General features: G+C 37.2%; 1 protein-coding gene across 1 annotated transcript in view; it reads right to left on the reverse strand.

The window, feature by feature from the left end:
* The window catches only part of LOC126478751 (zinc metalloproteinase nas-14), a 92,903-nt gene that overhangs the window by 27,022 nt on the left and 53,436 nt on the right, over window positions 1-12,445 (reverse strand). The window contains exon 4 of the mRNA XM_050103726.1: window positions 3,112-3,414. Within this exon, the coding sequence (XP_049959683.1) occupies window positions 3,112-3,414 (303 nt within the window). The remainder of the gene's footprint in view (window positions 1-3,111; window positions 3,415-12,445) is intronic.

Below are 12,445 nucleotides of genomic sequence, written 5' to 3' on the forward strand. Positions count from 1 at the left end.
CAGAGCATTTAATATTTCATTAGTGAAAGTATATATAGCATTTTCCGTTGAAGAACCCTTCTGGAAACCAAACTGACATTTTATTAAAACTTAAATTTACAAAGGTGTGAAGTTATTCTACAATATATTACTTTTTCAAGAATTTTGGATAAGGCAGTCAGAAGAGAGATTGAGCGGTAGTTGTTGACATCAGATGTATCCCCTTTTTTATGCAGTGGTATAACAATGGCATACTTCAGTCTATCTGGGAAAATATCCTGCTTCAGAGAGCTGTTACATATGTGGCTAAGAATCCCACTTATTTCTTGGGAACAAGCTTTTATTATCCTGCTGAAAATGCCATCAATCCCATGTGAGCTTTTATTCTTGAGAGATTTTATTAACATCCTCATTTCAGATGGAGAGGTGGGTGGAATTTCAATTGTATCAAATGGTGTGGGTAAGGCCTCTTCCATTAACTGCCTTGCTTCTTCTAATGAACATTTAGATCCTGTTTTCTCTACATCATTTAAAAAATGATTATTCAGAATGTTTTCAACTTCCGGCTTGTTGTTTATCGAGTTTCCATTCGCTTTGATGGTGATGCCGTCATCCTGTACTCTTGGTTGTCCTGCCTCCCTTGTAATAATATTCCAAATTGTTTTGATTTTGTTATCAGAGGTATTAATCTCAGACATGATGCACATGCTTCTGGACTTTTTAATAACGTTTCTTAATGTAGCACAGTAGTTTTTATAATATTTTGCTGTTTCTGGGTCATTACTCTTTCTTGTTGTTAGATACAGTTCCCTTTTGTGGTTACAAGATATTTTTATTCCTTTAGTAAGCCAAGGTTTTTTGCATAGTTTCTTATAATTAGATCTAACTACTTTCTTGGGGAAACAGTTTTTAAATTCTCTTACCAGTGTATCATGAAATAAGTTATATTTTAAATTAGCATCGGTTTCCTTGTACACCTCATCCCAGTCTAACTGCTGAAGATTATCTCTGAAATTTCTAATTGTTGAGTCATTAATTGAATGCACAACTTTGGAGGGTAGCTTTGAATTACTGAATGGAGCTATGTCATATACTGTAACTAGCTGAACATCATGATCAGAAAGCCCATTCTCAACAGAACAAGAATTTATGTTTTTAAACCTATCTCGGTCTATAAAAACGTTATCTATCAATGTGCTGCTGTCCATTACTACCCTAGTTGGAAAATTAATGACAGATGTCAAATTGAAAGAACCGAGCAAGGCTTCCAGGTCATTCTTCCTATTACAGTCTTTCAATGAATCAACAATGAAGTCCCCACAAATAATAATTTGCTTTCCCCTATCTAACAGATAGCACAACAAGGCATCCAAGTTTTCCAGGAATAAATGAAAGTTTCCTGACTGGGACCCATATACTGTTACAATTATAAAAGAGCCCTCCTTCAGTTTAAGTTGACAGGCACATGCTTCTATATGTTGCTCTAGACAAAACTTTTTTGTATCTAAGCTTTCTACACAGTGATAACTTTTGACATATGTGGCAACTCCTCCTCCCACCTTATTCTCTCTACTCATTATGTGCAGCTAGTTTATAAACACAGATATTTACCTTTTCCATATCAGACACAATGTGATACTCAGACAGGCATAGTATATCTATTACATTATTAGATTCAATGTCATCTAAACAAACCAGGAGCTCATCTACTTTATTCTTCAATCCCAGAATATTTTGGTAAAAAATGGTAACATTATTTTTTACTTTACTTTTCTGAGAATCTACTTTTTTCTTTAATCCACCAATATTTTGGTTAAATATGGTAACATTATTATTTACTTTCCTGTTGTGAGACTTTTGTGAGTTTTGGATCTCTTTAGCACCTGCCTGCCTGAACTTCTCATTGGACACTGATATTAGCCTAAAAAAGAGGTACATCCATGAGTACTAATGTCCCCCCTTATGGATTTCACTAACAACCCTGCCAGTTTACCCTTCCCTTTCCTATTGAGATGTAGGCCATTTTGTGAAATCTCCCCTATCAATAGCCTCGACAGGAACCAATCCAATGTCTGACAGAGTGGCCGCCCTACACAACTGATCGAACTCCATATTTACCCTTGTGACAGAGCGGTTCAACTGGGGCTGATCATGCCGCACGAAAGCAGGCACTAGCCCAACATTGGTGTGGGTCATTGCTGAGGCTATTTTCACCAGGTCACACTCAATGTTGTAGCCCTGATCCCTATCAATACTGTTTCCCACTCCACCCACTACCATCACATGATCCTGCTTTGTGAATCCCTTGCACAAGGAACCTATATCCTCTACCACCTGGCTAAGACCTGCACTTGGCTTGAAAAAGTTTGTGACATTGCCCCCACTGTACAATCTCTGATATTTGCAATGTAATAGGTCAACTACTTTAAAGTATCTGACTATGCTATTCTTGAATTGAGAGATATGGGTCAATAAAAAATACTGATTGTGATTTTTAGCAGTGGTACAAACTTAGTTTTAACAGTAGCTCTTTCCCCCGTGGGCATATTGTGCTATCACTGTATTCTATAGCTTGAACAAGAAAAGCATGTGTCTGGTGATGAGGGCAACATCCTGATCCGGGCAACATCCTGATCCGTTCTGCTTTGGAAGGAAACTGATAAACGAACTCATATCATGCAAAATGATCTTTAAAAGGTCTTACGAAGATCTTTTACTCTACTCAGCACTTATGAAAAATAGAATACTAAATTTGAGAGATGTATGTCACTTGAAGTAATTCCCAAATACATCACTGTCCTCCCAGGCCCACTTCCTGTGGCAGTGAGTACAGTCCAGCAGGATAATTTTGTGAAACATGAGATTACAACTACTCCTTCAGTTCTTATTGTCATTAAGCAATGGTCTTGTTAGCAGAAATTTGACCTGTGTTTTATAATTTTACTGAAATATCTGCAGCAAATTCATTATCTTAATTTCGATATAATGTTTTACCTGGAAACCTGTTTAAAGCAGTTCATACACATGATTTTTAAAATTCATGTGTGAGATAATGTAATGAAGCATTATATTTTATTTTGAATTAGTTTCTTTGTTATACCTTAAATATATGTCCATGAAAAAATTTCTCACCTTCTTTGATATTTTCCCAAAGTATCTTGACATAATCATCACGGTTATGAGCACTCTGTTGGTGGTAGAATCCTAGAGCATGCAAAAACTCATGAATAACAATCCCATGATGTACACATCCAGGAGTCTGTAGATTAAGTACCTGGCCACCATTTTTTCTTCCCACGTATGACCAGCAGCCTGTGTTGTTCCCTTGTACCATGACAAAGTCTTCATCACCCTTTCTGTATGGTCGAATTGATACACAGGTCTTTTTCTTATAATCTTTGATGGCTTTGTGAATGATTTCAACTTCTTCTTCAGCTGAGTCAAAAAGTTAATTATCTGTTTTCATTCAGTTAATAATTTGTTTAATAATTTAACATACACATAAAAAAAAAGTTTTGCATCACCTCAGTCCCGAGAGTTCCAGAACCAGTACAGAAAATTGGGACAGAGATCCAACATAAACATCATTTCCAACCTTTTTATTGCTCATGAAAACCACACATTGCATGTTGTACCACCATACAGCAAGAACTTCAGAGATGGTGGTCCAGATTGCTGTACATACTGGTCCTCTAATACCCAGTAGCACATCCTCTTGCGTTGATGCATGCCTATATTCGTTGTGGCATACTATGCACAAGTTCATCAAGGCACTGTTGGTCCAGATTTTCCCACTCCTCAACAGCAATTCAGCATAGATCCATCAGAACAGTTGGTGGGTCACGTCGTCCATAAACAGCCCTTTTCAATCTATCCCAGTCATGTTCGATAGGGTTCATGTCTGGAGAACATGCTGGCCACTCTAGTCGAGCGATGTTGTTATCCTGGAGGAAGTCATTCACAAGATGTGCATTTCATGATGGGGGACACAAATTGTCATCCATAAAGACGAATGCCTCACCAATATGCTGCCGATACGGTAGCACTATCAGTCGGAGGAAGGCATTCACATATCATACAGCCATTACGGTGCCTTCAATGACCACCAGAGGCGTACGTCGACCCCACATAATGTCACCCCAAAATATCAGGGAACCTCCACCTTGCTGCACTCGTTGGACAGTATGTCTAAGGCATTCAGCCTGACTTGGTTGCCTCCAAACACGTCTTTGATGATTGTCTGGTTGGAAGCATATGTGACACTCATCAGTGAAGAGAACATGATGCCAATCCTGAGCTGTCCATTCGACATGTTGTTGAGCCTATCTGTACTGTGGTGCAGGGTGTCATGATTGCAAAGAAGGACCTCGTCATGGATGATGGGAGTGAAGTTGCGCGTCAGGTAGCCTATTGCACACAGTTTGAGTCGCAACACGATGTCCAACGGCTCCATGAAAAGCATTAGTCAACTGGTGGTGTTCCTCCGAGCCATAATCCGTAGGTAGCAGTCATCCACTACAGTAGTAGCTCTTGGGCGGCCTGAGCGAGGCATGTCATCGACAGTCCTGTCTCTCTGTATCTCCTCCATGTCCGAACAACATCGCTTTGGTTCACTCCGAAATGGCTGGACACTTCCCTTGTTGAGAGCCCTTCCTGGCACAAAGTAAAATGCAGACATGATTGAACCATGGTATTGACTGTCTAGGCATTGTTAAACTGCAGACAACACAAGCTGTGTACCTCCTTCCTGGTGAAATGCCTGGAACTGATCGGCTGTTGGACCCCCTCCTTCTAATAGGTGCTACTCATGCATGGTTGTTTACATCTTTGGGCACGTTTAGCGACATCTCTGAACATTCAAAGGGACTGTGTCTGTGATACAATATCCACAGTCAACGTCTATCTTCAGGAGTTCTGGGAACCGGGGTGATGCAAAACTTTTTTTGATGTGTGTACTAATTCCTAAAAATTCAACTGATGCTTTTTCACAGATACTCCTAGTGTAGTATATTTCTTATTGTCTATGAATTAAATCCGATTTATGAAAGTAATATGCCACAAATAATAACTAGAAAAACTTGTATTGCACTGCAATCCAGAAAAAAATATTGAAAGTGCATGCTTCATATACTTTTAGTACAAATTTGTTGTTGTAATACTGTGCATAGAAGACATAAATCTGTTCAGTTGATCTATTTTGCTTAATAATGTGGGTGTCTGTATTTCAAGAACTTTTTTTTTTAATTTGCTACCAAACAATATGTGGCTACTGTGTTATGTGTCAAAATTCTCTCTCTCTCTCTCTCTCTCTCTCTCTCTCTCTCTCTCTCTCTCTCTCTCTCTCTCTCTCTCTCTCCCTCTCACTAACAAACTTCTCAGTTGCTTGATTTAGGTTTAATATAAACAATTTCTCCAAAACATGTTGTTTTATGTTGATGCCTATAAAAATTTAATTGATGTGTTTCATACAGAATTGAGAACTGAAAATTAGAATTAAGAATTGAAAATTGCTGTAAAGCCGTGTGGCATGTTGTAGCAGATTATAAAGAAGCTTCTGTTATTACAGATGTAGACAACCACTTTCTTTGAAAAACAGTAAGTTAATCAAGGAAACACTAAGGTGCCAGTAGGAGATAAACAGTAGCTATTTAATATGATTAACAAAGCAAAACTTTTACTAGTTGACTTTTAATTGACATAAACACAAATAGTATTGCAAGTAAGCAGCACAGTGATAATTTATTGTTAATAGGATCATCAGAAGAAAATTTCACTCAAGAAAATCAAAGCAATTTTGAGGCAAAATTGGCGTCCCCAACCTATCATTTATATGTTTCTAAAGACGAACTACCTGCATTGGTACCAAAAGCAAGGATAATGTGTATGATTTCATATGTGTCTATCAGTAGTACTAATATTTGGCCTCCTGAAGGTAGGTCTGTCCTAATGACCAACATTTCTGCCTCAGAATTGTTTTATACAGCTAACAAATTATGTTTTTTAAGTTTCTTGCCTTTTTTTAAGATTTACCTTGACTCATTCCACATACCTGAAGGTTATTCATCTTGACGAAATTTATGGACAATAATGAATGAATGAATGAATGAAGATTTTGGCACTGAGATGATAACTAATCAAGTACTCCCTGAAACTGAAGAATTCAGAATGCAGGCAAGACGGTTAGGAATTGAGAGAAGTGTAGGAAGGAGAAGAATACCCAGATGATTGGAAATTGTGAAATGCTTGGAAAAGAAGTGGTAGAAAAGACCAAAACAATAAAATACAATAAATAGCTCCTCAGGCTGAATAAAATGGAAAAGGAGTAAAAATTAATGAAGGAAATGAGAAGTGACATAGAAAGCAAGCAGAGCAATTGAGGTTGAAAAGAACATGAGCTATGAATGCATTATGACATTCTACATCTGCATCTACATGTATACTCTGCAAACCATTGTGAAGTGTATGGCAAAGGGTACATCCTATTGACAGCAAAGCAGCACTCTTCTGGCACAATATGAGAAATGCTGAAAGCATGGGAATGGTTGCATTGTACACTGAAAATTATCATCCCAATAAAGCAGTGGCTACACGCACTGCAAATTTATTTCACGATAATGCTGTGTTGCATTTTTGCCAAGTGTTGAAGCATCGGCAGAAACAAATGACGATAGATAGCTTCCTAGGAAAAAAGAATTAGTTATGTATCATGAATAATAAAGTACATAATAATGTATAACATAAAACTTTTAGTACTTATCCTGCATGGGGTGCATTATCAAATCTTTCATTAATTTATATGGGATAAATGGTTTCACTTAATGAGTGTCTCGTGTTACAAGTAAGATTCTGGAACAAATTATGCTCGCTATGCAAGGTTCCACTGTATACTGCAGAATAACATTTTAGACTATTTGTGTAACCTATCATTTGTCATTGGAACATTTCCCAATTGATTGAAATACATCTAAATGTACATCTACACCATACTCAACAAACCACTGTAAAGTGCATGTCAGAGAATTCTTCCCCTTGAACCATCTAACGGGATTTCTTATTCCATTCACATATGGAATGTGGTAAGAGTGGGTGCTTAAATGCCTCTTCATGCTGTAACTAGTCTAATCTCATTTTCTTAGTTCATATTGGAATTATATGTAGGGGACAGTAGTGTGTTCATAGATTCATAATATCATATAAGTTCTTGGAAATTTGTAAGTGGGCTTTCATGGGCCAGTTGTGTGTATCTACAAGGATCTGCCTGCTCAGGATTTTTAATATTTCCATGACATTCTCCTATGGGTCCAGCAAACTGCCTTACTTTGTATACATTCAGTATCACCTGCTTGTCCTATGTGGTATGGGTCCCACACACTTAACCGGTATTATAGCCTGGGTCACACAATGTTCCGTATGCAACCTGTTCGTAGACTCATTGGACTTTCCCAATATCCTACCAATGAACTAAAGTCTGCCATCTGCTTTTCATACATGTGATCATTTGATTTCATGTTTCCATAAATTGGTATCTGGTATCTGGTATCTGTATGACTTGATGGACAGATCTTGGCTGTAATAGTGATAAGGTATGAACTTCTTGTTGTAAGAAACTTCAAAGTAACATTTCAATAACATCTCATAAGTAAGTTGTTTCACATACACTGATTCCAATTCAGACAAGTGATTGTTTTCAAATATTTCTAGGGTATCATCATCTCTATAAAACCATACATTCTATCCAAAATTTTATTCTTAAAAGTATGTCAATGAGTACTTCTTGCAAACTCAGCGCACTTAACATGAGTTGCCATTGACTTACCACTGACTGCTTGCAGGGCCAGTTAATGATACAGTGCTGTGAAACCTCTCAAAAATACAAATTGAATTGTCAGTTTATAAAGCTAAGATCTGCATTACCAATTTTTAAAATAATGAAGTATAACCACTTCAAAGCTATATGAGACAGGTAAAAAGGTATATGGGAGAGGCAAACTACCCTCAGACTTCAAGAAGAATGTAAGAATTCCAACTCCCAAAAAAGCAGCTGTTGACAGGTGTGAAAATTACTGAACTGTCAATTTAATAACACAAATTCTTTACAGAGGAATAGAAAAACTTGTAGAAGCTGACCTTGGGGAAGAACAGTTTGGATTCTGGAGAAATGTAGAAACACACGAGGCAATACTGACAATACAACTTATCTTAGAACATGTGTTAAGGAAAGGCAAATCTTTGTTTATAGCGTTTGCAGACTTAGAGAAAGCTTTTGACAATGTTGACTGGAATACTCTCTTTGAAATTGTGAAGTTAGCAGGGGTAAAATACAGGGAGCAAAAGGCTATTTACAACTTGTACAGAATCCAGACAGCTGTTGTAAGAATCAAGGAGCATGAAAGGGAGGCAGCAGTTGAGAAGGGAATGAGACACAATTATAGCCTATCCCTGATATTCAATCTGTACATTGAGAAGCAATAAAGGAAAGCAAAGAAAAATGTGAAGTAGGAATTAAGGTTCAGGGAGAAAAAATAAAAACTTTGAGCTTTGCTGATGACATTGCAATTCTGTCAGAGATGTCAAAGAACTTGGAAGAGCAGCTGAATGAAATGGACAGTCTCTTGAAAGGAATATATAAGATGAACATCTACAAGAGCAAAACAAGGGTAATGGAATGCAGTCGAATTAAATCAGGCAGTGCTGAAGGAATTAGATTAGAAAATGGAACACTAAAAGTAATAGATGAATTGTGCTATTTGGGGAGCAAAATAACTGATGATGGCTGAAGTAGAGAGGATGTAAAACATAGACTGCAGACTACTGCAAACAGTAGTCTACAGCTGTGGTCTAATGAATTTGTGACTAGTGGTGGTTTAACAAACATGTACACTTACAGATTATGTTGTTTTACAATATTTGAATATCTGTGCTTGCACTGTGTAACATCATGAGTGTATTTAACAGTAATGACGACGACATACAAATGTGTCAGCTTACATTACATTGACATGACTTAAAGCCATAACATCACTTGATAATGGCCTAATGCCAAAATTGCAACAGTGTAATAAAAACTTATAACAGTCACTGGTGGAAAGATGATGTCCTTCAAAAAATTCTTTATGACTGTGAATCTCAGCTACAAAAAGTTTATTATGATTCAGCCTGTTTATGTGACTTGTTGTATATACCTGTACTTGTACTTAAATATACATCTGTATCGAAATATAAAGTGGAAGTGTTCAATTTCAGGGTAGTAACCCATCTCATTCCCACATTTGTTTTACATACAGTACCTCTGTTTCTCATCAACTGCCCCTCACCAATGTTTGCAACTGAGTTCTTCAATTGTCTTTCACTGATACTGTAGTCATAGGATATTAATTTCTTTACATTTTGTAATGTTCACAATTTTACTTGTATGAACGTGCAAGTTGCCTGTCTTTTTACCACTTCGAAATCTTATCAAGATCTGACTGAATATTTCTGAAGTCTTCTCAGACAGTACTTCGTGGTAGATAACTGCATCATTTGCAAAAGTCTGGTATTACTACTATTATTATCTACCAGGTCATTAACTAATAATGTGAGCAGCAAGGATCCCAACAAACATCCCTTGAGTATGCCTGAAGCTACTTCTACAACTGTTGATGATCGTCCATCCAGGATAACATGCTGCATCCTGTCTGCCAAGAAATCCTCAGTCCTTTCACAAATTTTGTTTTATACCATACTCCATATGATTGTATTTTCATTAATAAATATTGGTGTAGTTCTGAACCAGATTCTTTTTAGAAGTTGAGAGGTACTTCATCTGTTTGATTTCCTAACTTTCAAATGCCACATGAGAAAAGTGCAAATTCAGTTTCACATGACTGATATTTTGGAAACCATGCTGATTAATATGGATGAGATCATTCTGTTAGAGATATCTCATTATATTTGATCTCAGAATATATTCTATGATTTTACAGCAGTTCAATGTCAACAATATTGGATAGACATTTTGTGGACCACTTCTGCTATCCTTATTGATGCAACCTGTTCTTTCTTCCTACTACTGGATACAGTTTCTTGTTAAAGGGGGCTATGGTATATTATGGTTAAAAGAGCAGCCACAAATTCTGCATAGAATCTGATAAGGACTCCATTGGCCCCTGAGACTTTGCTAAATTTTACAAATTTCCGCTGTTTCCTAAGGCCACTGATAATATCTGCATTACTTATATTGATAATGGTGTGGGCCTAGAATTGGGGCAGTATTTGTAGCCACTAAGTCACTGTATACAAGAGGGGAAAGAGAAATACCATCAAACTTCTGGTCAGTTTCACTTTTACAAGCATTCCCAAGAGTTTTACAAAAACTAATATATATCATTAATCATCTGGGTACAAATTATATAATGTTGAAAGGACAGTTTGGGCTTTCTAAAGAGTGTTGATATTGAGAAGGCTACTTACATAAATAGTTTGGACAAGAAGAGAATAGAAGCTTTTGAAATGTGGTGCTACAGAAGAATGCTGAAGATTAGATGGGTAGATCACATAACTAATGAGGAGGTATTGAATAGGATTGGGGAGAAGAGAAGTTTGTGGCACAACTTGACCAGAAGAAGGGATTGGTTGGTAGGACATGTTCTAAGGCATCAAGGGATCACCAATTTAGTATTGGAGGGCAGCGTGGAGGGTAAAAATCGTAGAGGGAGACAAAGAGATGAATACACTAAGCAGATTCAGAAGGATGTAGGTTTCAGTAGGTACTGGGAGATTAAGAAGCTTGCACAGGATAGAGTAGCATCAAACCAGTCTCAGAACTGAAGACCACAACAACAACTTACATATTTAGTGAGAGTGCATGAAATTACTATAAGTTATGAGCTACCAGTTATTTCTGTGATCTGAGAAAGGCATTTGACTATGTCATTCACAACACCCTTATAAGTAAATTAAAATATTACAAAGTTGCAGGAAATTTTGTGAAATGATTCTCATCAGGAAATAAATGATGTGAATAGGAAAGAGATCTAAGCTATGAATCTTCATCGGAACTGGAATTAATTATGTCTGATGTGCCATGATGTTCTATCTTAGATTCCTTTTCTTGAGTGTACCAATGACCTCTCAACAGTAGCATTAATGAATGATAAGATTGTTTTGTTTGTAGATGATATAAATATTTTGATAAATAGCGTATCAAATGCAGTTTTAGAAATAGCAATTGATGAAACTTTTATGGACATTAATAAAAGGTTTCAAGCCACTTAACTGTCACTAAACGTTGCAAAAACTTACTATAAACAATTTGAAAGCTGACAGAGGTTTCTAATATGAAGAGAAGCAGATAGAAGGGATTGAAACTGTTACAGTTTTGGATTGATGTATTTGTAAATTCATTTGGGAGAATCTTACAATAGAAATGCTGAGATTTCTCAGCAAATCTTTGTTTGCAATGCAAATATTGACAGACATAACTGATGTAGAAAGAAAAAAGTTGATACGCTTGGCTTACTTTCTTTTCATAATGTCATACTGTATCATATTTCAGGATAGCTCATAAAACAAGGCTAAAGTTTTTTGACCCAAAAACATGTAATACAAATTATTGAAAGTAATGAATTTAAAAAAATCTACTCACTGAGCAGCAACAGGAGAATACACATGTAAATGTACTGGAATTTGCAACCTTTCAGAGCTCATGGCTCTGCTTTCTGGTAGAATCATTGAAGGGGAAAGAAGAGGGATGAAGGAAAAAGTCTGGTGAGGTTTAGGAAGTATGGAGAGTTCAGAAAAGCCACCTAGAACCTCATGTAAGGAGAGACTTTCTGGATGGGATGCGAAGGAAAGACTGATTGTTGGGGCCTTGACTGAATGAGATTTGAAAACCTGAGAGCTTAAAGGTGGAAAATAGGGTAGTATGCAAGATCAATTATGGACAAAATATCATGCATGAGTTAACAAGAATGGGAAGCTAAGTGCATTGTATTTGGTAAGGTGGGGGTGGGGGGAGGAGGGGGAGGGAAAAAGAGACCGGTCAGAAAATAAAAGATATAGAATATTAAAAGGGAGTGTAGAAGTTACTGCGAAGAAATGCTGAGACCATAAAAATTAATGCAAATTCAGACCAGGCAGGTGGTAAGAACCAAGGATGTGTAGTAACACTACTTCCCATCTTCAGAGTTCTGAGAAACTGGTGTGTGAGGGAAGAATCCAGTTGGTAAGTGTGGTGAAACAGGCACCTAGGTGCACTGTTTTGCCAGTTCCAGTGATGGTATAGTTGGTGGTAGGAGGATGCGTAGTGCAAGTCTCGCAGTGGGGATAGTCACAGGGATAGAAGCCATTTGATGGGGAAAAGGGTGCACAATTGTCTGACAAGGATATTGCAGATACTGGGAGGGTGACAAAGGGCTATTCTAGGTGTGGTGGGCAAAATATCAGACAGAACAGACCTCATTTAATGGCACGATCTTAGGAAGCC

The sequence above is a fragment of the Schistocerca serialis genome, chromosome 1 (assembly GCF_023864345.2).
Source record: "Schistocerca serialis cubense isolate TAMUIC-IGC-003099 chromosome 1, iqSchSeri2.2, whole genome shotgun sequence".
NCBI classification, from domain to species: Eukaryota; Metazoa; Arthropoda; class Insecta; order Orthoptera; family Acrididae; genus Schistocerca; species Schistocerca serialis.